We start from the raw sequence: 23959 nt of genomic DNA, 5'->3' as shown, positions 1-23959 counted from the left end.
GGACTTCCAGAGTAAGAGAATTGGCTTGAAAGATGTGTGTATATTTTTCTCATTTGTTAGGCATGGTGAGGGATTGCATGAATTTTGTACTCTGTGCAACTGTGGTTTATGCTTAAATCTCCATATTTAATTATATCAGTCAAGCATCTACACAACAGTCTACATTTTGCAACTATATGAATCCATAGCTACGTTGTAAAATTGCAATGAAATCCAGTTAGTGGATTGTGAAGATGCACATCCTAGCAGTGGCAAAGGTGTTCTGGTGCACATTGTGACAGTACTCTCCTAACATCACTAGCCCCTTGCCTGATGACATAAAATGCTGTCATTTTGGCCTTGAAATCTAGGGGCATGGAATAGCCTTGACATGGCAGTCCTAGTGGAGAGATGACAAGAGAGAATGAATATGTTGGGCTTCTTTGTTTACACAACTGGCATGAACCCATTCAAAATGGGGTGATGGTGGATGATTTTTGATTTTTAGATTGTACTGTAATGCAATCCCAGGAGAGCCAGTGTGGTGTAGTGGTTTGACTCAGACTCTGGAGACCAGGGTTCAAATCCTGTCTTGGTCATGAACCCCATTGGGTGACCTTGGGCAAGTCACACTCCTTCAGCCCCAAAGGATGGCAATGACAAACCTCCTCTGAAGAAACTTGCCAAGAAAACCCCATGATAGATTCGCATTAGGGTCTTCAGAAGTCAGAAACCAATCTTTTTAACATGTCAAATTGTTTAATATGTTTTGAGCCTTTTACTATTGTTTTGAATGTTTACATTGTTTCAGATTAGTCAGATGAGTTTTGTTGTACGCTGCCCTGAGATCTTTAGATAGAAGGTGGGATATAAATATTTAAACAAACAAATAACTGTCCATGATGCTGATGGCTGAATACAAAGTGAATACGAACATATCTGACATTCTGGGCTGGAGACTGTGGGCAAAACAGAAATGCAAAGGACTGCTCTTAAGATTATCTATGAATATAACAAATATTATCCCAGCAGGAAAATGTTAAGAGCTGACATTTCCAGTTACTTTGCTCCCTTGGCGTAGACACTCACTGTTTCCGTAGGGAGGAGGTTCAATGCAACCACAGAGCTCTCCTCCATTATCCACCTCACATGTTCTGTTGGGACAATCTGCTCCAATGCAGGGATCTTCCACCACTCCTGCTAAAAAGGAAAAGAGGAACGGGCAAGGATCACAAATTTAAGACCAGTTGCCATCACTGACACATAAAGCAATCCAGGTAGAATGAGATACTCAGAGCAGGGAGGGATTTTTGAATTGAAAAAAATGTAGTGGTTTGTTATATGCTGCCCTGAGATGTTTAGATAGAAAGTATGCTAAGAAAGAGGCTGTGGTACTTGCTGGTTTTCAGAAAGAGAGAGAAAGCTGGAGCTGGTGAGAAATTGCAGGTGCCAGGACTAAAGAATATGCCCTTTTCACCATGAATGAAGTAATGGTATTTGTAGTTATATATTTGGGTAGGAACAAAAGGGTAAATTCCTTGTAATGGAATTTTAAGCATTTCCACCCATTTTGTATATTTTCCTGTCAGTCCTCTGTGCTCACAGATTCTGCATCCATGGAGTCAACCATTAACAGCTTGATTTAAAAAAAAAAAATCCAAAAAGCAAACCTTGATTTTGCCATTTTATATAAGGGATACCATTTTACTATGTTACTGTATATAATATTTGAGCACCCATGGATTTTGGTATCCACAGAAGGTCCTGGAACCAAACCTCAGTGGATACCAAGAGCCAACTCTATTTAGGGTTTTAAAGATTTCCATCCAAATGTTGTAATAAAATAGATCAGCATAGGCAGAAGAGTACTGTAATCAAGTTCTCCATTGGCACCTCATTCGATGTGCAGACCTTTTCAGACAATGCATGTGTACCTAATTTAATATTCAATTTATTGTACTGTTGCTAAATATATATATATATATAGAGAGAGAGAGAGAGAGAGAGGAACTTAAATGTGTGCTTGCAATATTCAATTATAGTTGGGCCCTCAGATCCCAGAAAGAGGTACATTTGCAGTGGAGAATGAAGATGGGGTGAAGATGCTGGCTGAGAGCCGGTGCCATCACACCAAATGTGTGCCATGTTGTCTCTCTTTTACCCTTGGAAGGAGAGTGAGCAAGTTTTTCTCTTGAGGCAAAGAAGATGACAAAACTCGAGGACCCTTCAGAGGAGGACTAAGCTCAGTTCACTTACAGCAATTTTCCTTCTCGATCCATTCAGTGCTGAGGATGCCAAAGGAACGGCAGGCTTCTCCATAAGCTGCCAAAGAGCCGCAGAGCTGGTACTTCTTCTGGTTGTAGCAGCCATCGAGGAAGCATGAGTCGTAGAAGGGCAGTGGGTCCAGAAGCCCGTAGCAAGGCTGGAAGAAACCTTTCATGTCGGTCAGTTTGAGGCAGTAGCTGTCACTCTGAAGCAACTGGACCTGCACATTGTCACAGGTGGCAGCATACTGGGCATACTGGAGCTCATTGCAGCTGAAAATACAAAAGTCCCAGAGATTACTGGACATCGAGAATGTGGAAAGATGTACAGGAAACTGGGTGGAGTAGGGTTGCCAGGGCTGGTCCTAGCCTCACTTTCCCAGTCCTAAAGGCAAGAGGGAGCCATCTCAGGATAACAGTGAATCTGTTTCTCTGTTTAATCTATCTATCTATCTTATCTATCTAATCTATCATCTATCTATCATGCACCCTAAATCTGAAGTTCTCGGAGTGTCTTACAATAAAATCATTTTAAAACAATAGATAATCATTAGAAATATTTAAAATCCAAAGACCACCTTTCCACCCTAAGAATTCAATTTACATTTCTCTGAAACCAGAGAGAGAGAGAGAGAGAAATCTACTCGTCTTCTCTTTTCTTTTATCTTCAATTCATTGTCTGCACTTTTTCAGCACATTCTGGAAGAGTGTCGTTGTGGTTGTTGTTCTTTCCTTTGTCTAGATCTGTATGGATTGCTCATAGCCTGTATACCCCACAAATACCCCAAGGCCATTTCTGCAAACTTCCAGGCTGCCTGGAGAAAAATATTTGGGGAGAAGGAGGAAAAATTGAGAATCCTGGCTCCAGAAGCTTTAAAGCAAGTGAAGAGGGAAAATATTGGGTCAGTGATAATTTCATGGGCTTTAACTACTTGGTGGCAGAGGTATTTCCTCATGTCGGTTATCAGATGGTCTTTCCCAATCTTGTTATCTTTTAAAATTAGAAAGAGAATTGTGTCTGCTAAACCGGTTAGACATCTAGATAAATGGTGGCTTTAGCCTTCGCATTTGGATTACCTTTATTGGAGTCATAACTACTGTTAGCTAGTTTGGATTTTATCACTTTAATTGTACTTCATGTGTCTGTGCTAAGAACTGTGAGTACAACAACAAATTTCATTAGCGATTACTATAAAACAGGACCCTCTCCACACACACACACACACAAACACACATGGGCCAGAATCCTGTTGGTGTCTTCAGCCTATATAAATTCTCCTACAGACATATTTCTTTGATGTGGGACATGTGTAGTCAGTTAAGGTGCTAGAAATTGAGTTATGCACTCAGGGCCACTGTGCATGCAGATGTGGGTTCATTCAAATCCCTTTGTCCATTCGATTGCACACTGTTGTCCATTCAGTTGTGCAATATTGCTAGAGGGTGGCAAAGTGAAATCAATGCTCAGTCCCTCATGTGTAGATTTACGCTATGCAATTCCAATGTGGGATCTCAGCCTTTGCCTTATTCCAGTCCAATGGTCTGTAATGGAAATAGCTTCCATTGGACATGTGGGACCCTTGTTATGGAATACCCTCCCTTTAGAGGCCTGATTTTACACAGATCCACACGTGTGCATTGTTTTAAAGTATTTTTATTGGTTTTAATCCATCTTCTTTTAACTTGTCAAATTGTTCAGTGTGTTTTTAGCCTTTTAAAATAACGTACGCTGCCCCTAGGATCTTTAGCTTGAGGGTGGGAAACAAATATTTTAATAAATGAATCCTGGCATCCTATGCAGGGCATCACTAGGGTTAGTGTCACCCCAGTGCAGTAACTTATGTTGGCACACCTCCGCAACTGACCCTCTCTGCCAGTCAGTCTACCTCGGCTATGGTGTTGGAAGGCTGCCACCATGGCCCAGCAGTGTTTTGGGGGGCTGCTGGGTGAACAAGAAAGAGCGATGTCACCCAATGTGGTCTGCATCCCTCATACCACCTTTGTGATGCCCGAGAACCCATGAGCCAGTTACAATGTCATGAGTTAGATTTCAAAATATAGCCGTGTTAGTCTGTAGTATCAGTATATATAGGGATCCTGAAGAAAGATGTTAGCAGCATGAGCTTTCATAGACCCAAGTCTAATTCCCCAAATGCATCTGAGGAAGCAGACTTAAGACTATGAAAGTTCATGCTGCCAACCTCTTTCTTTAGTTAGTCTCAAAGATTTGACATCCTTGTAGCTGTTTCCTATTCACATTTACAATTGTGGTGCCATTGCCATGATTATAAATGCCCCCCAAACCCACCTTAAAATCCATCTAGCCACAGTGAGGGAAGGAGTTATTTGGCACTGGTGACTAGGGGCACTCTCAACTTCTTGACTTGCTAACAGGAGTAGGCTGGCTGTGTCATCCTTCAGCATCCTACTTGCCAGCACCAGAGAACACCAGCTGGCTGGATTTTAAAGTAGATTTCAAGGGTCAGATTCAGAGAAAGAGTGCTGCCATGACATGTGTTTAGTGCAGGAACCCAGCTCTATAAATAAACAAATTTGGTTCAGAGCTGCTCCCTCTATGGCACCTAATCCTTTCTCCCATTCACCTTTTCTGCATGCCATTTGTCTTCCAGCTCTGTGCCAGGAACACGCTGCTTACAACTGGCTTCCCTCGCAGGGTGAAGTAATCATCTGTGCGGTCCCCATTGAAATTCCCACATAGGCCGCAGACTTTGTTTTGCAGGCGTTCACTGATGGTGATTTTGATAACATTGAAGCCGTTGTAGTGGATCTGGATATCTGGGCTTGTGTCAATGACCAGGAATCCCTCCATGCTGTAGATTTTGGTGGACAAACCAGTCACAAAGGGGACATTGACTTGCGTCCCATTCACCTGGTTGTGGAAATAAATAGCATTTTAGACTGATGAGAAAGGCAGTGGGATGTGTCCTTCATTTTTAAAAATATTCTGGAGTTTCAATCACACGTCACAGTTCAAGCTAATCCTATCCAATAGCCAAGATTAATTTCAGATTAATTGATAGATTGAGTTTCCCATAAACTCTGGATATGAAGGAACCTGGATCAAAGAATTCAGTGTTTCAAATTCCCAGTCATGAATATGACATCTCATATATGCAGACACTTCCCAATTTGCAAGAGAGGCAGGGGGCTTTCATATATTAGTAAGAGAATCTAACTCTTCAGATCATACTGCTGAGAGCCATGCTTTTAATTTTTGGATGCAACAGATGGAAGACCAAGAGAAGCAGCTATTATTAATACTAGTACAGAGTTTGGAAGTAACATGTTGAAAATAAAGTGCTTACCTATAACTAGTTACTTTTGGGGCTACCAAGAGTGGAATGAAATCACTTGTCAGAAGTTGTGTACCAAGTAACCGTGAAGTTACTTATTTCACTTGCTGCAAACTGGGTTCAAAGTGGAAAAGCAGTTTGCACTCGGTTAACTCAGCAGGGCTTTTGAGAATTGTATACTCACTAAAATTTCACAGGTGAAAATTGAAACACTTGTGGCCAAGCAAAAGACTGCAAAAAAGTTATTAATGAGGAAGAACACATAAGCTAGGAGAGGCTGCACCAGTTTGCTTTGGCCTGAATGTTTTGGAAGGGCAAGATTCTGCCCCGTCTGTCCTCCCTTCTCACAGAGAAACACTGAATGTAAACTACTTTGAAAATATGATCTCATTTCACAGCAACTGATGTAAGCAGACAACAAATGGAGAAAGTGGGAGGAGGAGGGAGAAACTGGGACATTTTAAAAGCAGCTAAAAAAAAGTGGGGCGACAGAGCATTTATCAGAATTGTCCCTGCCAAATCTGGACAGTTGAAGGGCATGATGATGGTGTCTTGATACAACAAGGCGCTGCACTGAGAAAATGGTTAGCTACTGAAAGATTTGTCCCTACTGTTACTACAAGTGAGATCACCTGCTAAAGGTCCATACCTTGACAGTATAACGATCACTGATAAGAATCTGCTCCTCATTAATATAAAAATAAACAGGCGAGATGACAGTCAGATTGGGAGAAGACCACTTATCGAAATTTATGATGAGCTGGAAGGAGACGTCAGGGAGTTTCTGGCAAATGGTGGAGAGGACAAAGGCACAGTTGGCTGGGAAGCGGAGGAAGGCACCATCAAACGTGCGGAATACTCCTCCGCCTGCTGCAATGCAATAGGAACTCTTCATGCTGAAGCAGCCACGGACCCCATTCCGGAGGGCGCACTCCTCATCCGACTTACACTGCCGCGGATCACACTGGATAAGATTGCGGCGAAAACAGCGGCAGCGGCGGGTGCAGTCGCTGTTCCAGAAGAGCTGCTTGGGCTGCAAGCAAAGATCAAGGGAGAAGGGAAAACATAACTGGAATGGATCTTCCAAAGGATGGAGGGCATAAAGGTTGAAACAGTGGCTGTAACAAAAACTATAAGGCAGTGATCCTCAACCTTCTGTCTTCCCAAAGTTTCAGACTTTATTTTCCAGAATCATGGCCAATGTTAAGGGATTCTGGGGTCTGACTTCCAAAATAACTGGAGGATTAAAAGTGTGACAACCACTGCCCCAAGGAACTGAAACAAGACTCCCAAGTCTGCATGCTCTGTTCAGTGTCTGAGATCCTGCTCCATTTGTGTCCATGGGTTGGTTGAGGAGTTAAAATGTAAAAATCACAGATACATGCCTGAAGCAGCATGAAGGTAATGGGACTAAGAGAAGACTCATCCTGGATGATCTCAGAATATGGGCAGGCTAATATGGAAGAAAAAATTCTACCAAATAACTTAGACCTGAGCCATATAAGGCTTCATAGATCATCACCAGCATTTTGAATTGTGCCTGGAAACAGCTTGGCAGCCAATGGTGCTGTTTCAGCAAAGAAGCTGTGTGCTTCCTGTAGTCAACCCTGGTTCATTGACTGCTTTCACGGTCTTATCTTTGTTCGCTTCAACACTACTATGCTATCTTTATTTATTGTTTTGGTGGTTTGGATTGCACCATCATCACCATTGCCATCATCATCCCACCACCAGCTTCACCTGCTTTGATTTAAAGAGAAACTGGGATATTAAAATAAAACATTTTTTCCAATACAGAGCCCAAGCAACCTTGTAGCTTAAACTGTCATATATCGGTAGGAAAGCAATAAACACTAACTCCATGTTTCAGTTCGCGTATCGTTCCTGACCCCTGTTATTTTTACTTGGCTCAGAAAACAAAATGAGAAAAATGCCCTGTGATTTATGACCAGCAAAGAGGCATGGTTATTTGTGATGTCTTCAGAGAGCCCACTCACAAAAGCATCTTAAAGTTCGAGACATTTGCTGTGGATGGAGGTGGGTGGCATTGATGGATCTAGAGTTTTTGTTTTAACCAGGAGAGGGCAGGCACGTTGTGCACATTTAACCTGAGATGCTACACTGACTGTTGTCTTCGGATGCCTGTCAATCCACTTATTTTGGACATCTGCAGCACCAAAATCCACAGCAGTTTGGATGTGTGGTTCACTCCACTGAACATACAGTCGGCCCTTCTCATATGTGGATTTTTAATACACTGATTCAAGCATACATGGTTTGAAAATGTTTTTAAAAAGTATACATTTCAAATATCAAACCTTGATTTTCCATTTTTTTATATGGGACACCATTTTGCTATGTCATTATATTTAATGTAACTTGAGCACACACGGATTTTGTTATACACGGGGATCTTGGAACCAAACCCCAGTGTATAACAAGGGTCCACTGCATAAGCATCCATTCAATGGGGGAAGGAGGGGAGAAAGTTCACGCACAGACTCCAAGGCCATTTGTGAGGTTCTTAAAGGTGTTGTTGTTGTTGTTGTTGTTGCTGTTGTTGTTACAGACATCCTCCTTTTCCAAGAAATGACCCACATTCAAGCTTTCTTATTTTTTTATTTTCCTGTAAAAATAAGGGGAGGGATGTGCGTGGATTGTGATATCTTTTGCCTCCCCAATGGACTGTTTTTAACCTCAGGAGAAGCGTTTTTAAAAGCAGAAAGTAAGAAAAAGTCAGCTTCCAGGCTGTGGTTAATATATGAGAGAGAGAAAAGCCAAACCAAAATGAAATTATTGCCTTGCCATAAGAATTCTGCCTCACAAGGAAATTTTCCTTCAGTCCCCCCCAAATTCTAGCATTCCAGGAACTTAACATTTCAGCCAAGCTTTTAGAAATTTCAGTCCAGAACTTAAGCATCTAAAGAAAAGAAGCAGGCAGTGTGACCATGGAATATGAACACAGCAAATAGAACAGGATGTTACAAATTTGGGGTCTGAAGGAAAATGTATTGGGGGGCAAAATTCTCATTTGGAGGGGCAGTGTCTTCAGCTCCCAGAGCTACATCTGTATCCCCCAATCCCTGTTAGTTCGCCAACTATACCACAGAATCATTTCTTGGATCTTGGCTATGTTTTCAGCAGCATTGAGTCCCATGAGCCTGCCCCAAGTTGCTAGACAACTTATACAAATATGTATTTTGTTTGTTTGTTAGCTGGGGAATACCACTGATACAAAAATATCAAGTAAGATTTTCAGTGTGAAAGAGCACATCTGAATCTACCTGTTGCATTTATTTAAGCATGTACAGTGGTCCCTCGACAATCACTAAGGTTATGGGTGAAGGATCCCTGTTAATGTGGAAAACTGCAAATAAAAAAACACACTGTTCTTTTGACCTGAGAGGACACCTCTAGGACTCTCCAGATCCTCCAGTGCAACTCTATGGTTAACAGCTGCCACAAGTTGACCATAGAATCATGCTGGAGAACCTAGAAATGCCTGGAGAAGTGTTTTGTCTAGGAACGTCTAGGTTTTCCAGCACAACTCTATGGCCTACCTCTAGCGGAGTTGCGCTGGTGGAGATAGAGATTCCTAGAGAGAACACATTAATCAAAACCGCAAATAATTAAACCCACAAAAGTCAAAGCCCCAAATGTGGAGGGCCAACTGTACCATCACTATTCAATGAGGGCAGCATATGCCAATGAGCTATAACAGATCAGATCTTGCATATCTCTTCATGTTACATTTAAAGATGCTGTCTCAGAGGGTGGGATCAGGTCTAATTGTTTGATGTTACAGGAGGATAAATTTACATTAGAAGAAGCATCTTGACACTAAGAATGGGTCGTCAATGTAACCAATTGCCTAGAGAGGCAATGAGGTCTCCTTCTCTGGAGGTCTTCAAAAAGAGGCTGGACAGCTACCTGCTGGAGAAACTCTAGATGGAGATCCTTCACTGAGCTGGAAGTTGGATTCAGTGATCTCCATGATTCTAGGACATCATTTATCATGTTTAAAAAAAGACAATTTAATACCATTCAAAATGCTATTCATACGGAACTGGCACTGGAACAAGAGAAGATTTCCACCTTCCAAAGGCTAGATCAGTTTCCCTAAAACTGGTGCCCTCCTGACTACATCTCTTATCCTCTCCTGCCAGCTGATTATTTGGACGGAGTGTAGTGGAGTCTCCCTCCTTGGAGGTCTTCAAACAGAGGCTGGATGGCCATCTGTCGGCGATGATTTAATCTGGATTTCCTGCATGGCAGGGGGTTGGACTGGATGGCCCTTGCGGTCTCTTCCAACTCTATGATTCTATGATTCTATGATTCTATGAAATTTATAAACCAGCCCAGCCAGAAATCTATTCTGGATCTTCTTCCTCTATGGAAGCACAGCAAGACTATGTAACTACCCAACCTTTTTCTTCTTCTTCTTCTTTTTAAATACACATCCTGACCTGAGATCTTAATTCCAGCAAGCCAAAAAAAAAAAAAAAAAAAAAAAAGAGTGTGAAAAATTTCACACCCAAACTACTTGTCTGACACCTGCATCGCTTGTAAAGGCAAGGGAACCCAAAGTTACAGTTTCCACAGCAACCTCCTCCCTGCTTTTCCTTTCAGACACAGCACTACAAATATCCTGTTGACCACCGATGTGTACCTTTGCAAAGAAGCACAAATTACATTCCACCCTCTTGTTATCAGATTTATAGAATAATTGAGCGTATGAGCTTGCTTCTCTGCTGATAAGGGCCTCGCTGGCGCCACATTTTTTAAGGGAAGCAGAGAAGCAACCAAGGGAAAGTGAGAGACAAAGCAGGTAACAGGAGTCATTCCTCATGGCAACCATCCTGGAGTCTGGACTGTTGCAAGAGAACTGCCAAAGGGTTTGCAGTTATGAAACTGGAAGGAAAGCAAAGGCCATTTTTAAAATAGCAAAATCATGGTGTAATAGATCACATCCAGTAGGTCCATATCCTTCAACCTTTCACAGGTAAAACTAGGGACATTTTTGTAACATCCCTGTTTTGAAGACTGCTACCGATGTTGTCTTCCCTGACTATAGGAAGCTGCATCATAAGTGCTTTTATTTTCATGTTGGTGGAGGGTTGGGGAATGTGTAATTTTATGATTTACTGTATTATGTATTTTTTATCTTTTTATTGTAACACGCCTCGATGCGTAGGTCCTCCAGCATGACTCTATGATCAACGTCTGCTGGAAGCATACCATAGAATCATGTTGGAGGACTTAAAAAATACCTAGCAAGAATGTATTCTTTCAAATGTGGGTGAGTGAAACTAAGTCCTGCAGAAATAAGGGTCATACTGTATTTAAAGTACAGACAGGCCAAAATAAAGCTGCTTCGGGTCACTTTGGAGGTATGCTATTTAAATGATGCATGTGTCCTATGATTCCAGAAGCTGTGCCAAAGCTGTGTTCCAGTCCTTAGGACTGGAGCACGGCTTTGGCATGGCTTCTGGCCTCTTAGGACGCATTCATCATTTAAACAGCATACCTTCAAAGTGATCCAAAGCAGCTTTATTTTGGCCTGTCTTTTCAGGCCCTAAGTTACCCCCAAAAGGGAGACACAGAAACTAAGGATAGTCAAAGGCAGCCTTCCTTAAGTTGGTAATATTCTGATGTGTTGTCATCTCCAGCCAGGGATGATGATGATCTTTGTAGACCAACAAATCTGAAGGGAACTGACCAAACTGACCCAATACCTTTGGCTTTTTGTAGTTCTCTCTCTACACACACACACACACACACACACCATTCTAAGCTGAACCAAATAAAAATAAAACAAAATACCCAAAGGGTATATACAAAGGCACAGTTCAGGTTAAAATAAAAAACAAATGTTTGCATCTGAGGATAAAACAAATGCAAAAGTCTATATTTTAGGATAAAACATGCCCAGAATGAGTATTTTGTGAAAAATGTTTTTAAAAATTATGTTAATATGTGTTCTGTGATGTGAAAATGGGATAGATTTATTTATGGACGAGCACATGAAAATCTAAGACACACTGGAAACAGACTTATGCACCCATTCTTAATCCAGACAGATGAGGGATTCTGATTTATTGGGGTGAGCATCAGAATATATGATTGCCCTGGGAAACAGCTAAATTGTGCCTACGGATACCCCAGAAATTGTTCTCATTTATTCATTTAATATCGCCCTATCAGAACCAGGGACACTTTCAAACGTTTCATTCCAGTCCTTTTCCTTGATTAACTTCCCATTTCTCCCATTTATTATTTTAGCTCCGTGAATTCAAAGCCTGAAATGTCTTTTCTCCTGAATTTATGCCTTTCATTGAGATACACTGGGAGTAAAGTCCCTGGGATTCAGTGGTGATGCGAGGTGTAAATCTCAGGGAAGGATCTCCCTTTGGGCTCATGCAAATGATGCCACAGAATTATTAAATTTTAATTTTATCGTGCATCCCCCTGAAAGCAAGCCTGAAAGCACAGTCTCATTACGGGGAATTTGTGTCATTCTATTGTGTGGATTAAACTGATTAATATTACCTCATGCACAGAAATATACCGCTAAATACATTGCCGTTGCTCCTTATTTCAGGATTGCGCTCAGAGGTAAAAGGGAAATAAACTGAAGGCTGACAGCAATGCAAACCAGCTGAGGAGAAAAAGAGCCGGCCGTTGGCATCACCCGGAAATTACCCGGAGGAAATTTTCACCCTTTGGAAGAAGTGCGAGGTGAGCTCCCAAGGGCATTGCATTTACATCCTCCAAAATCAACCTATTAAGGCTGCGACACTCTTCAGAACCAACACAACAGCAGATGGAGAGCATTCCATCTCCTCTCCTGCTTGCATCCAATTTGGAAACCATTTAGTATCCAATCCCATTGGCAGCTAGGAATAGAAAAAGACTATAATTTGAGCTGTATGCTCACCAATTCTATCCATTTTGTGGGTAGTTGTTGCTGCTTGGATGGGGCGACAAGGAGAGAAATCTTTGAAGAAAACCTCATTGAGCTTCCTTACAACACAGGAGCCCTTGGTTCAGAAATAGTGTTAAAACAGAGAGGCCCTTTTTAATTTCCAAAAGACACATGAAGATTGGACAGGTGAACTAGAACCCTTGGACAAATTCCAGTCTATTACCAGAGGTCTGAACAGAGATAATGGTTTCTTAGCACACTACACACAGGTTGCATCTCTCTTATCCAAAATGTTTGGGATCAGAAGGGTTTTGTATTTTGTATTTTGACATATATGTATATACATAATGAAACATGTGGACAATTTTGGGTTTTGGAGTGTTTTGGATTTCGGGATTCCAGATAAGGGAGACTCAACCTGTATATCAAAAAGCTGGTTTTCATTACAGTTGTGTATATAAAATCAAAACTCTTCAAGGGATTGCCCAATTCCCCAGCCCCAATGGTTCCATTTGTTGCTGGTCTGTTTCCAGCATAAATCAAAATATGCTTATATAAAGTCTGTTTTTTCCAGGAGGGAAGCATTCCCATGGCTGCACTATTGGGACCATTTGTGCAGGCTGAGTGAGCACTGTATCTATTGCTCTATGGTTGCAATGTTCAACAGTGGGAAATTTTGGGGGACAGGATGCCCTTGTGTAAAGGCAGCACAAAAAGAAGGGGTGAAATGGCCCCAAACAGAGCTATGAGGACTGGTCACCCAGCACAGAGAGCTGTGGAAAAGTCAGGAGCAGCCTGTGCCTGGTAGGGGAAATGTCCCCACATTTCACAGTTTCCCATGATGAAGTTGGAGCTCCCATTGCACAATGGATCATCTTCCACAGTACCCCATTATGCAGTAGGAGACCACATTGTGCAACAGGACATGTTGCCTGGTGCCTGGTGCACAATGTCACAGTTCTCTAATGTGGTTGCATATGGGGCCAGTGACATAGCTCTGTTGACATAAACCTACATATTGTAACATGTGAAGCTGGATCCTGGCTAATATTTTGTTTCACCAAAACCCCTCTCAACGTCCCCTATTTGCATTGGGCTTTGGGGGGAGGGCTGCTATCATGTTTCACTCCCTTTGGACCATTTTTGACTCAAGAGAGTCCTTTCTTTCAACAGCAAGTGACTGGAAGGTTGATATCCAGGTCACTTCTGCTTTCCGCTTGGGGAAAAAAGGACTCTCCCTGAGCCACCCAAAGTGGTACAATTGCCTCCATTCCTCCTAGATCCAATAATTCCCCAATATTCTGGACAATGCCGGCTGGATCCTGGGAGCCATGAAAACTATCTTGTGGGGCCTCATGCAGCCCATAGCCTGCATTTGCCCCTCTTTGTTGTACGCCATCATTGCACCCAAGGAAGTGGGTTGCTATACACGAGAGTTCATACCAAAAGAAATCCATTAGTCTTAAAGGTGCGACTGGATCTTCCACGCTTGTTCTTTTTATATATATTTAAAATGAAGTGGACTAACATGACTATCTCTATGAAAAATTGCTATGAAGAACAAGGAAAGCTGCCACCGCAGCTCATTTAATAGGTACGTCTTTATGAATAAAAAAGAGCTGGAAAGCAGCAATGTGCCTTCCTCTGTCCTTCATGTGTTTTTGTCCTTGTGGCAAATTTATCCAAGTAATGAAAAGAATATAGCAAGAAAATGTATATGCATGCACACGGAAAGGTAATCCAGACTTTCTTTCTTTCTTTTTTTAAAAAGGAAAACAAACAGACAAACCCACCCACCCCCACCAAAAAAACCCCAGCCAAGTCATGATTTAATGAAGGTTTAGCTTAAAAGTAATTTCACAAAAGTTTCAACTTGTAAAATGTATTGTTGCTTTCCCGAGAGAGCTTTTGGAAGTTTATCCAAAGTTTATCCAAAATTATGAACTGAAACATGAATTTGGGGGTTTCTTACTGTTTGTGGGTCCAATTATTTGGGTTTTAGGGCCGGTGCCAGACAGTCCCCTAAGTGACTGGTGGGTGCAAGACATTACTTGAAGGAAAGCAGAATAAAGAATGGTAAACATTCAGTCTTTTGGATGTTTCGCCATACAACTCCTATCATCCCCACACAGTGTGATGAATAATGTGATGTAGTGGTCCACTCTCTCAACTTTTGTGGGGGGCAAGGGCAAATACCCTTTGAACAAATTCTGCCAAGAAAACCCTACAATAGAGTTGCTGTAAACCATAAATGACTGGAAGGCACACAACAACAACAACAACCAAACAACACCTTAGATCTCATATCAGAAGAAAGGCAAGATAAGTAAGTAAGTAAGTAAGCAAGCAAGGAAGCCAGGCAGGCAGGCAGGCAGGCAGGCAGGCAGGCAGGAAGGAAGGAAGGAAGGAAGGAAGGAAGGAAGCTGAGTTTCCTGTGGTGCTGAGCTCTAAGAACAAATTATCCTGAATGCACAGCCAGCCACTTCTGACTTTGCTTCACCAAAGTCCATGGCCAATGCAGACAACTCCAAAAAGTTACCCACAAACCACCAGGTCACCCCAAAGAGCCGCCATTTTGGAAACAGAATCTTACCTCGTAATATTTCCCATCGGCGTAGCAGCCACAGTTATGAGGAAGAATGCAGCTCTTGCCATTGAGGACGTAGCCCGGATCGCACTGGCATCCTTCCACACAGTAATGGTTACAGTCACTTTTCAACCGGATGGCAGCACAGCGTGGCTGGCAGACACTCACGCAGCTCTCATAGTGGCTGTTAGGAGGGCAGCTGACCACTAGAACAAATGGGTACAGGTTCTTAATGTGACCATGTAACCCTGCCTCTTGGCCACACATCCAGTAAGGTATGGTGTGTATTCTATACCGCATCCCAGAGTTCTCCAGAATGTATAGCTACTGTAGAGATTCTAGGAGTTTTAGCGCCCCAAAGGAGGTGGTTACCATCCTTTGCATGTTCTCCATAAGCTTCAATGTCCCAGCGACATGGAAATTACCAGCCACCACTTTGGGGATTGCAAAGACATGTAGACAAATGGATGGACATTGATACGTCAGGTGAGGGCAGGTGTTGCTACTGAGATGCATGCATGGGCACAAAGGGAGTATTAGTTCTCAAAACAGGTGGACAGAAAACATTAAAACTATTTTTCCTGACAAAGTGCCCTCCCAATGTATTGGATCATAATAGCTATTGAGACTGGGGAGGATGGGAGTGTAATAATTCTAGAGGGTTGCTCCACTCATGCCCCAGCCAATGCAGAGTTGCCCAGATTTATAACAGACTCACAGGTGAAACAAGAGGACTGTTTGTTGATCCCATACAGGAAGCAATTGGATGCAGAAATAAGAAATGTAAGCAAAGATAGCTCAAATGTCTTTGGCTGACTGAAGTGTCACAGCTGGACATATACAGGGGTCCCCATAACAGACCAATTGCAGCCCCATGGACTGAGCCCTCCAGGCTGGATCGACAAGCGATATACCCCAACCAAGTGAGACGGAAAAGTCTGCTTTTCCTTCAGTCTTAAATACCTTTCACCCTTGCTTTAGAAGGTGTCTGTAAATTCACAGTCTGGGAGATAAATCGCCTTTCTGTGTGGAAACAGCTTTTTGGACATTTCATGAGAAGGGGGGAACAAACTTATCAGAAAAGGGTGAGATAACTTGGCACAGCTCAAGCAGCTGCAAAATTGTTTACATGAAAAGTGACATTTGCTTGGTAGCAATTAGCCTGTCTCAGAGGCCTGCTGTGTTAAACTGGAAAGTGGGGAGGGGGTCAATTCTACTAGGCTGTGCCTGTCTCTCTGTGCTTCTTAAGACCTCACTTGCTCCTTGCAGATCTTCCACAGTGATAGCACCAGGAAAAAATATATTGGGGGGGGGGGCACAGAAGATACACATTGTAGGTAAGAAATAGTAAGCGGGCAGGGGAACATCAAAAAGGGGCTTGGAGGAATGCACACAACCTCTGGACTGCACACTGCCGTTCCCTGAGCTACCCAGATGAGAATCTATGAAAGTTGCAACCCAACATCATTGTGAAAGATGCCTCCAAGGAACGGCAGATGTCCTGAAAAAAGGGGTAGTGTGATGTGAGCATCTTGCTTTGTGGGGCGGACACTTGCCCTTGCTTTCCTGTCTCTTGAGTTGCCCTAGTGTTCCAGTATTCAGGCTGCAATAAGACGTTGTCATTTGAGATATTTGGAGGACATCAGGTTGGAAGAAGTTTGAACTGAAAGGTATAGCCAGCTCTGAAAAAAAGCACTGTCCTATTAGTGTAATGAAGGGAAGCATAATGGGGAAAATCCTCTCACTGGAGACAAGAAATTCCACACAAGTTGGAAGGGCATGATCTCCTTCTTTGGAGGTCTTTAAACATAGGTTAGATGGTCATCACTCCATGATGTTTTATTGCATGTAAAGATTGGACTAAGTGGCCCTGGTATTCCCTTTCAACCTTGAACATCTATGTACCTTGTCCAATGAGTTTATTGTTTATCATTGTGTACATATATACACACACCCTTTTCTTCTGCTACATGATCACCAGAACTTGAAACTGACATTCTTGGTCTCAGATACAGCCCTTTTTCAGGTTGCTCATGGTTCCCATCAAACTGTATAGCCCATGCACAAGGAGCGGTATGTGTTTACAAATGACGAGTTTCACAACAATAGGATTTGACAGTGAGTCATATGCAAGCCATGTCTTAAATCCCCAAATCAGCTCATTTGAAATGTGGACTGCTAAAAAGACGAATAAATGGGTCCTAGAGCAAATCAAGTCTGAACTCTGCTTATAAGCCAAGATGGCTAAATTCAGGCTATCATACTTTGGACATATCAGGAGAAGACATGACTCCCTAGAAAAGACCATGGTGCTGGGGAAAATAGAAAGAAGTCATAGTAAAGGACGAATGTGTCATGGTTGGTTCAAAAGGTAGAAGGCAGTAGAAAAAGAGAAAGACTGCATTCCAGATGGATAGACTAAAGCCCTCTCATTCATGGGATCATCATGAAAGTTGACTTGACACCAGTGAACAACTTGTGCAAACATACATTTGTTTGTGTTAAGACTCTGGCTGCTCCCACACCTTTTTCAAAATCTCCCACTAGCAAAAGCAGTGGCTTTATTACCTTTGACCCTATAGATTTTTGTCACATATTTAAAAAACAAACACTTGCCCTGAGCCAACAGGACAAAAAAAATCATGTGTCCATAAGGAACAAATGATGCCTCTTTCAGACTGCTCACAGGTCTCTGTAGATTACTAATGAAATAGTAGTTTAAAAGCCCACTCTGTTCAATTAAGACAAGGTAAGAATAATTCAGTCATCTAGATGCCATTGGACTACATCTTCTAGCATTCCCTGTCATTAGCTCTACTGGCTTTGCAGTCCAATCAAATTACGTTATCACAGACATCAATAAAATGTATACACACACACACACACACACACACACACACACATATATGTATATATGTGGCAAAAACATAGCAAACCTGTAACTCTGGTTATCCCACCCTTCACACCCAGCTGCCCTACTTCTTTCTAACGATTGTTATTGGGTCCGTGAATCTCAGGAACAAGGCAGATTTAAGCCATCAATTTGTGGATAGAAAATGATCCAAATTTAATTTTTAAATCTTATTAGTGATGAAAATGACTTTTCAATTGATTTGCCAGACGGTCTGCCTGCCGGAGATGCTTTGCATCTTCATTTATGAGGAGAGTAATTGAACGATACATTGTAAGCCTATTGACCGCAGAGGCAAACCTTCGTCGGGAAAGGAAAAAAAGGCATGCTCTTTCCCTCGCGTGTAAAAGCTAATAACATTTGCATTTGACAAATGAAGAACGGCGGCCTTTGGGACTGGAGATTTGACTGACATTTTTACTGAACAGCATTGCAATAAGCAAGAAAGAGGAACTTCACTCACTGAACAATATCTCATCTCTCAGCAAAGTGAGGATAACTTAACCAATCTTCTACTTGGAGGGGGACAAAAATATCTGGAACGGAGTTGGAAAAGTTTCTTTATTGGGAGCAGCCATGCCTATTGTATTCAAAAAAAGCAGTTTTCCCATGCTCCACTTTGATGTAAGAAGCACAAAAGTTGGAAACCATCAAATGCTGCACCTGCTTAACCATCCCTAGGTCACATCTGGACCAGCTTAGCATCCTTCACTGGCCTTGCTCTCATTTCAATGCATAAATAGAACTTTGTCATTTGTTTCAAGTCAAATCTGACTGACTGCATCCTTCTCCTAAGATTTCTTCAGAGGAAGTTTGCCATTGCCTTCCTCTAAGGCTGAGACAAAGTGTGACTTGCCCAAGGTCACCAAAGGTTTCCATGGCTAAGCAGGGATCTGAACCCTGGCCTTCCTGAGTTTGAGGATGAATCCAAACTGTGGCAATAATGCAGTTTGACATCACTTTAAGTGCAGTAGCTCCATCCTATGGAATCCTGGGATTTGTAGTTTTACAAGGTCTTTTGTGCCCAAGAGTGTTGGTGTCTCATAAAACTACAAACCCTAGGATTCTGGGGGATGGAGCCATGGCAGTTAAAGAGATGTCAAACTGCATTACTTCTACAGTGCAAATGCACCCCTAGTTCATTCAGACCACACCAACCCTCAATTACAACTCAGTTTAAATAGTATTGCAAAACCAAGCATTTTATGGGGCCAACACTTCGAGACACTAGAATCACATGGATTAATGCTAAAGTGCACATTGACCACTGACGTAATATCTCAGAAAAGGATCTTTCTTCTATCCTGATCCCACTCTTTCCACCCAGCACCCTCCAACTTCAAATAGAGCCTGCAGCAAGCAAAGTTCTTGCCAAATTCAGGACCAGCCCACAGTTGATGGTCCATGGGCCAAATCTGTCTCCTGTATTGCTCCACACAGTGCAAAGATTATGGTTTTAACTGTTATAACAAGGATGGGTAAATAGTGACTCTTCAGAGGCTCTTAGACTACAATTCCCATAATCCCTCACCACGGCTGACGCCAGGTTGGGTTGTTGAGAATTGTAAGCCCAAAAGAAATACGCAGAGGGCCAACATGTCCCACCTCATGACCCCAGCTGCCAGACCAGGGACATTTTGCTAGGAAATGTCACAGCAGGTTTGCAGCAATGAATCTAAAGGATTGCCAAAGTCGGGCTGAAGATTTTGCGCCGAGCATTTAAATATCTGTCAGGTCTAGGGAGCAGCCCATAATTCATCCTCTTGCAGCTCCATCTCCTTTATGAAACTGGCAACATGAGAGATAATGTTCCGTGAGACTCCAGTACACATCTCTTTCATGTTGAGGTATTTGTTGAGCTATTCTTTCCTGCTGTCGCTTCTTATCTGTGTCATTTTTATCCAATACTTTCCGTTTTGTCATTAGGTGCCCTAATCTGTGTCTTTCACTCTCTCTCTTTCTCTCTCTCTCTCTCTCATATTCTCTCTCTCAGCCTCTCTCTAGCAATCCTTGGTGTACAACACCATACTCACACTCCCTCTCCCTTCATGCCTCCAACACTTTGCTCATCATCTCCTCTCTGAAAAGCTCAGCATCACATAGCCATTCTCCATCTTTGATACCGGGGAGCTCTTCTCCCATGGCACCTCTGACGCTTTTGCTAGGGGGGAAAAACCAGCAAAACAAAACGCAGATAACTTTATCTCCTCTGAAATGTTGATGGAAAACAAAACCCACAGTGAAAGTCAGACCAGAGGCAAGATAAACTTCAGAAGCCTCTCTAAACAGTTCATTAAGACAAATCTGCTGTTGCAGACAGGACTACAAAGTGACTGGGAACTAGACTAGAATGCAATGGCCATGGACCAACCATACAAAATAGTATCTGGAGTGACGCAGAAGGCTCATCAACCTTATGAGTGTCCTGAACATTTGGCACTTAAAATAAGAATCAACATCAGAGTCCAGGGCCCACAGCATCCCTCGAATCTGGGACCTGAAAGATGTGTAGTGGTGAACAGGGATGATGGTGTCATCTTCTTCCTTGTTCCTTCCTTAGCTAGAATCCTCACAATAGTTTGAAGTAGCACTTGGTAGATTTTCCAGGTTAACAATATGTAACTATAAGGTATTTCGAGATTCACTACAGCCTTATCGCATGAGAAAAGAAAGCTGAAATAGACTGGGTGTAGTGGCTTTCTCAGTGTGTCTCTGCATGCCATTGTAGCACTTCCATTCTCTTTCTGAGGGAGACAGTTGTAAAAGTGTGCCTTTCATCAAACGGACTTTTCCAACATGACAAAAGGCATGATTTTATGACCGTCTCCATTGAGAAGAGAAGAAGTACTACGACAGCATGCAAAGAGGCAAGGAGACAGTCGCTACTCTCCCTCTTTCAGCTTTCTTTTCTCATACTATAGGGCTCTTAGACTGTGTTATTGTGAAGACAATAGCATCCTTGACATTGTCTACTGCACAGCTATAGCACAATTGATTCCACTGTAACTGTTGCAACTGTGTTCTATGGACTCCTGGAATTTGTAGCTTGGGGAGATATTAGATCTCCCAAACTCTACTTCATGAAACTACAAATCCAGGGTTCCATAAGAGTGGTATAACTTGTGCAGTGTAAAAGTGCCCCATGGCTTATTTGTAACTTTCTTTGTACAGTGGGGCCTCCGCATACACGGACTTTTTATATGCGGCTTTGAGCGTACGCGCTCAAGCCGCTGGGTGCGCGCAGGGCAGAAGGGGCAGCGCGTCCCATTCAGTTGAATGGGTGCGTGCGCCCGTTGCGCCGCGCGCGCACCTGTTGCGCCCTGCGCACCTCCGCACCGCCATGCACGAGCCCCATTGTTTACAATGGGGCTCGAGCATAGGCGGAAATTGCCATACGCGGCGGGATCCAGAACGGATCCCTCGCGTATGGCAAGGTTCCACTGTATAGTCATGTTTTGGGGGGGGGGGGGGGGGGGGGGTAACTGTACTAATAATCTCAATATTTTAATATATATATATTTGTGTGATTGAACAGGCATTTATGACCCATCGACTTTACAAAAGATATGCACTTTGGGGAAGATGAAAACTGCTAGAACTGGTTTGTAGGCTGCCTGTATGTTTATGTTCCCTGTGGGTTCTATGCTATGTATCATCAGGATGAGCATGTGAACTTCAAAATGGACCACTACACCATTGATGGTGGTTACATAGCTTCCACCATTTCACAGATGAAAACAAGGGTGCATGTGACCAAGCAACATCAGAGTGTAGTCAAGATGGCAAAAAGTATTAATGAGGAAGAACACACAAGCCAGACGAGGCTGCAGCAGTTTGCTTTTGCCTACACCTATAGGGAAAAACAAGATTTTACCCTGTGTGAAGTCAAAGGCTTTCATAGCCAGCATCTATAGCTTTTTGTGAGGTTTTTAGACTATATGGCCATGTCCTCAAAGAGTTTATTCCTGATGTTTCACCAACATCTGTGGCTGGCATCTTCCACATAGCCCAAAAAACCCACAAAAATCTAAAGATTTTACCTTGTTTACTCCTCCTCCCTTGCTGAGTTAACTGAGCACAAGTTACTTTTACGCTTTGGACTCGATTTGCAGCAACTGAAGTAAGCTGAGGACAAAGGGGGAAAGTGGGAGGAAGAGAAAGAAAATGGAACGTTTTAAATCATTGAAATAAGCACCTGAGAAAGTGGGATGACAGAGGATTATTCAGGACTGTCTCTGCCAAATTGGTACAGTTGGAGGGTATGTAGTTCAGCCTATGTATTGCCACCATGTTCTAATCAATGGGAAGTGGGAAGGGAATAACAGTGGAACCACAATGCCAGCAAGGTAGTTTCTTACTAACAAGAGTCCAAAGTGGGACAGGTAGTATGATGCTAGATGTTATCCAGTTTTCTTTTATGCAATTTGAAAGAAGGAGTAAATTAGCAATAGAAGTGGCACTGAGAATCGAGATCTCAGAGTTGCTCAGTAGCAAATGCCAAACAAACAAACTTAGTCTTCTTCTAGAAATTTACAACATTGCCTCAGGCTAGGTTAAACTAGACCTTTTAACCATTATGTTCTGTCTGAAATTCATTGATTTACTTCTGACTCCTGGTATATACAGCCTTCATTTTAGAGACTTCATGTTATCTGCTGAAATCCAAACCAACTTTAAAATGAATTACACTCATGAATGACTTCAGATCATCTCTGGTTACACCCTGATGCCCACTGGGGCAAACAGAGAACTTGATCTTAGAAAAATGCCAGTGTAGTTACATGCGAGATAGCATCAGCACCAGCAACAACTGTGGCAGCGAGTAAGGAAAAGAAGCTGCCAGTAGTGAGAGAAGGAGTAGGTGGTTGTCTCTAATCCTTATGAACTTCTGGCTTCAGGGATTTTTTGAGTTTGGGTTCTATAGTAGGGGAGACTTGGAAAATTAATGGTTCCAGATAATTTTCCAAGCCACTTCTTTTATAGTATCTTGGGTTGGAGGATTCCTGCAACTAGGCATTCATGAAATATGAAGGTCAGAGCTGGCTGCCTCTGTTTTCCTGCTTACATGTACAGAGATCATTAAATTGATCTCAGAATGGTCTGTTCCATGGTTGGTTTGCCATAATACTATCTTGGTTCATTTTTCTATCCAAGCACATTTTGAATAGTCTGACTAGGGCCGAATCTGCACTATAGTTTGATGTTACTTTAACTGTCATTGCCCAATGCTATGGAAACTTGGGATTTGTAGTTTCTTGTGGCACCAGTGCTCTCTGGCAGAGCAGGCTAAATATCTCACAAAAGTACAGATCCCAGAATCCTGTGGCAATGAGCCATGGCAGTTACAGCTATGTCAAACTGGGTTATTTCCACAGTGCAGATTCAGCCTTGGAAAGGCATTTTAAGATTGAAGATAAATGGAGAGAGAGAGAGAGAAGGAGTGTCTGACTATAAAAGTATGATTGTTGAAATTACATGAATACTTGGAAACAGATAAATTAACATATATGGTGAAAGATCCGACATGAGCTAAATTCAAATTAGAAAGGAACCTACTGGTAAAGTATTTAAAAGAGGAATGGGGCCAAAAAGCTATGATCGGATTGTAATAAAACAAGGACAGCTGCAGAGATAAGACATAAAGATGAATTAAAAGAAATATTGTATAATTTATATATGACAGTCAGTAGGAGTCTAGGAAGTTAAAGTATGTTTTGAAGTACGGTAATGAATGATGTCTTTTTAGTTTCTGTTTGTAGTATGTATTGAATGTTTAAGAATGTAAATAAAAATTAGTTTAAAAAAATGAAAGCGGAGATTGTCTGTTGCATTCCTTCCTACCTAATCTTTTGAATAAGAGGTATCAGATGTTGAATTTAAACCACAAGCACGCTACATGCTCTACTACTGAGTTGGGGCCTCTTCCCACATTTCCATTAAGAGAGAAAACAAACCTTTAGAACAGAAATAACACAGTTT

The 23959-nt window shown here is 42.2% G+C and overlaps 1 protein-coding gene across 1 annotated transcript in view; it reads right to left on the bottom strand.

Moving 5' to 3' along the window:
• The window catches only part of TECTA (tectorin alpha), a 63216-nt gene that overhangs the window by 7517 nt on the left and 31740 nt on the right, over positions 1–23959 (bottom strand). Inside the window, exons 11-15 of the mRNA XM_042473973.1 lie at positions 15076–15275; positions 6207–6590; positions 4847–5133; positions 2236–2516; positions 1069–1179 (exon numbers count right to left, since the gene is read on the bottom strand). Coding sequence (XP_042329907.1) covers positions 1069–1179; positions 2236–2516; positions 4847–5133; positions 6207–6590; positions 15076–15275 — 1263 coding nt within the window. The remainder of the gene's footprint in view (positions 1–1068; positions 1180–2235; positions 2517–4846; positions 5134–6206; positions 6591–15075; positions 15276–23959) is intronic.

Source organism: Sceloporus undulatus, chromosome 6, assembly GCF_019175285.1.
Source record: "Sceloporus undulatus isolate JIND9_A2432 ecotype Alabama chromosome 6, SceUnd_v1.1, whole genome shotgun sequence".
Lineage (NCBI taxonomy): Eukaryota > Metazoa > Chordata > Lepidosauria > Squamata > Phrynosomatidae > Sceloporus > Sceloporus undulatus.
Note: the sequence above shows the minus strand (reverse complement) of the source record. Positions and strands in the feature narration are given on the sequence as shown.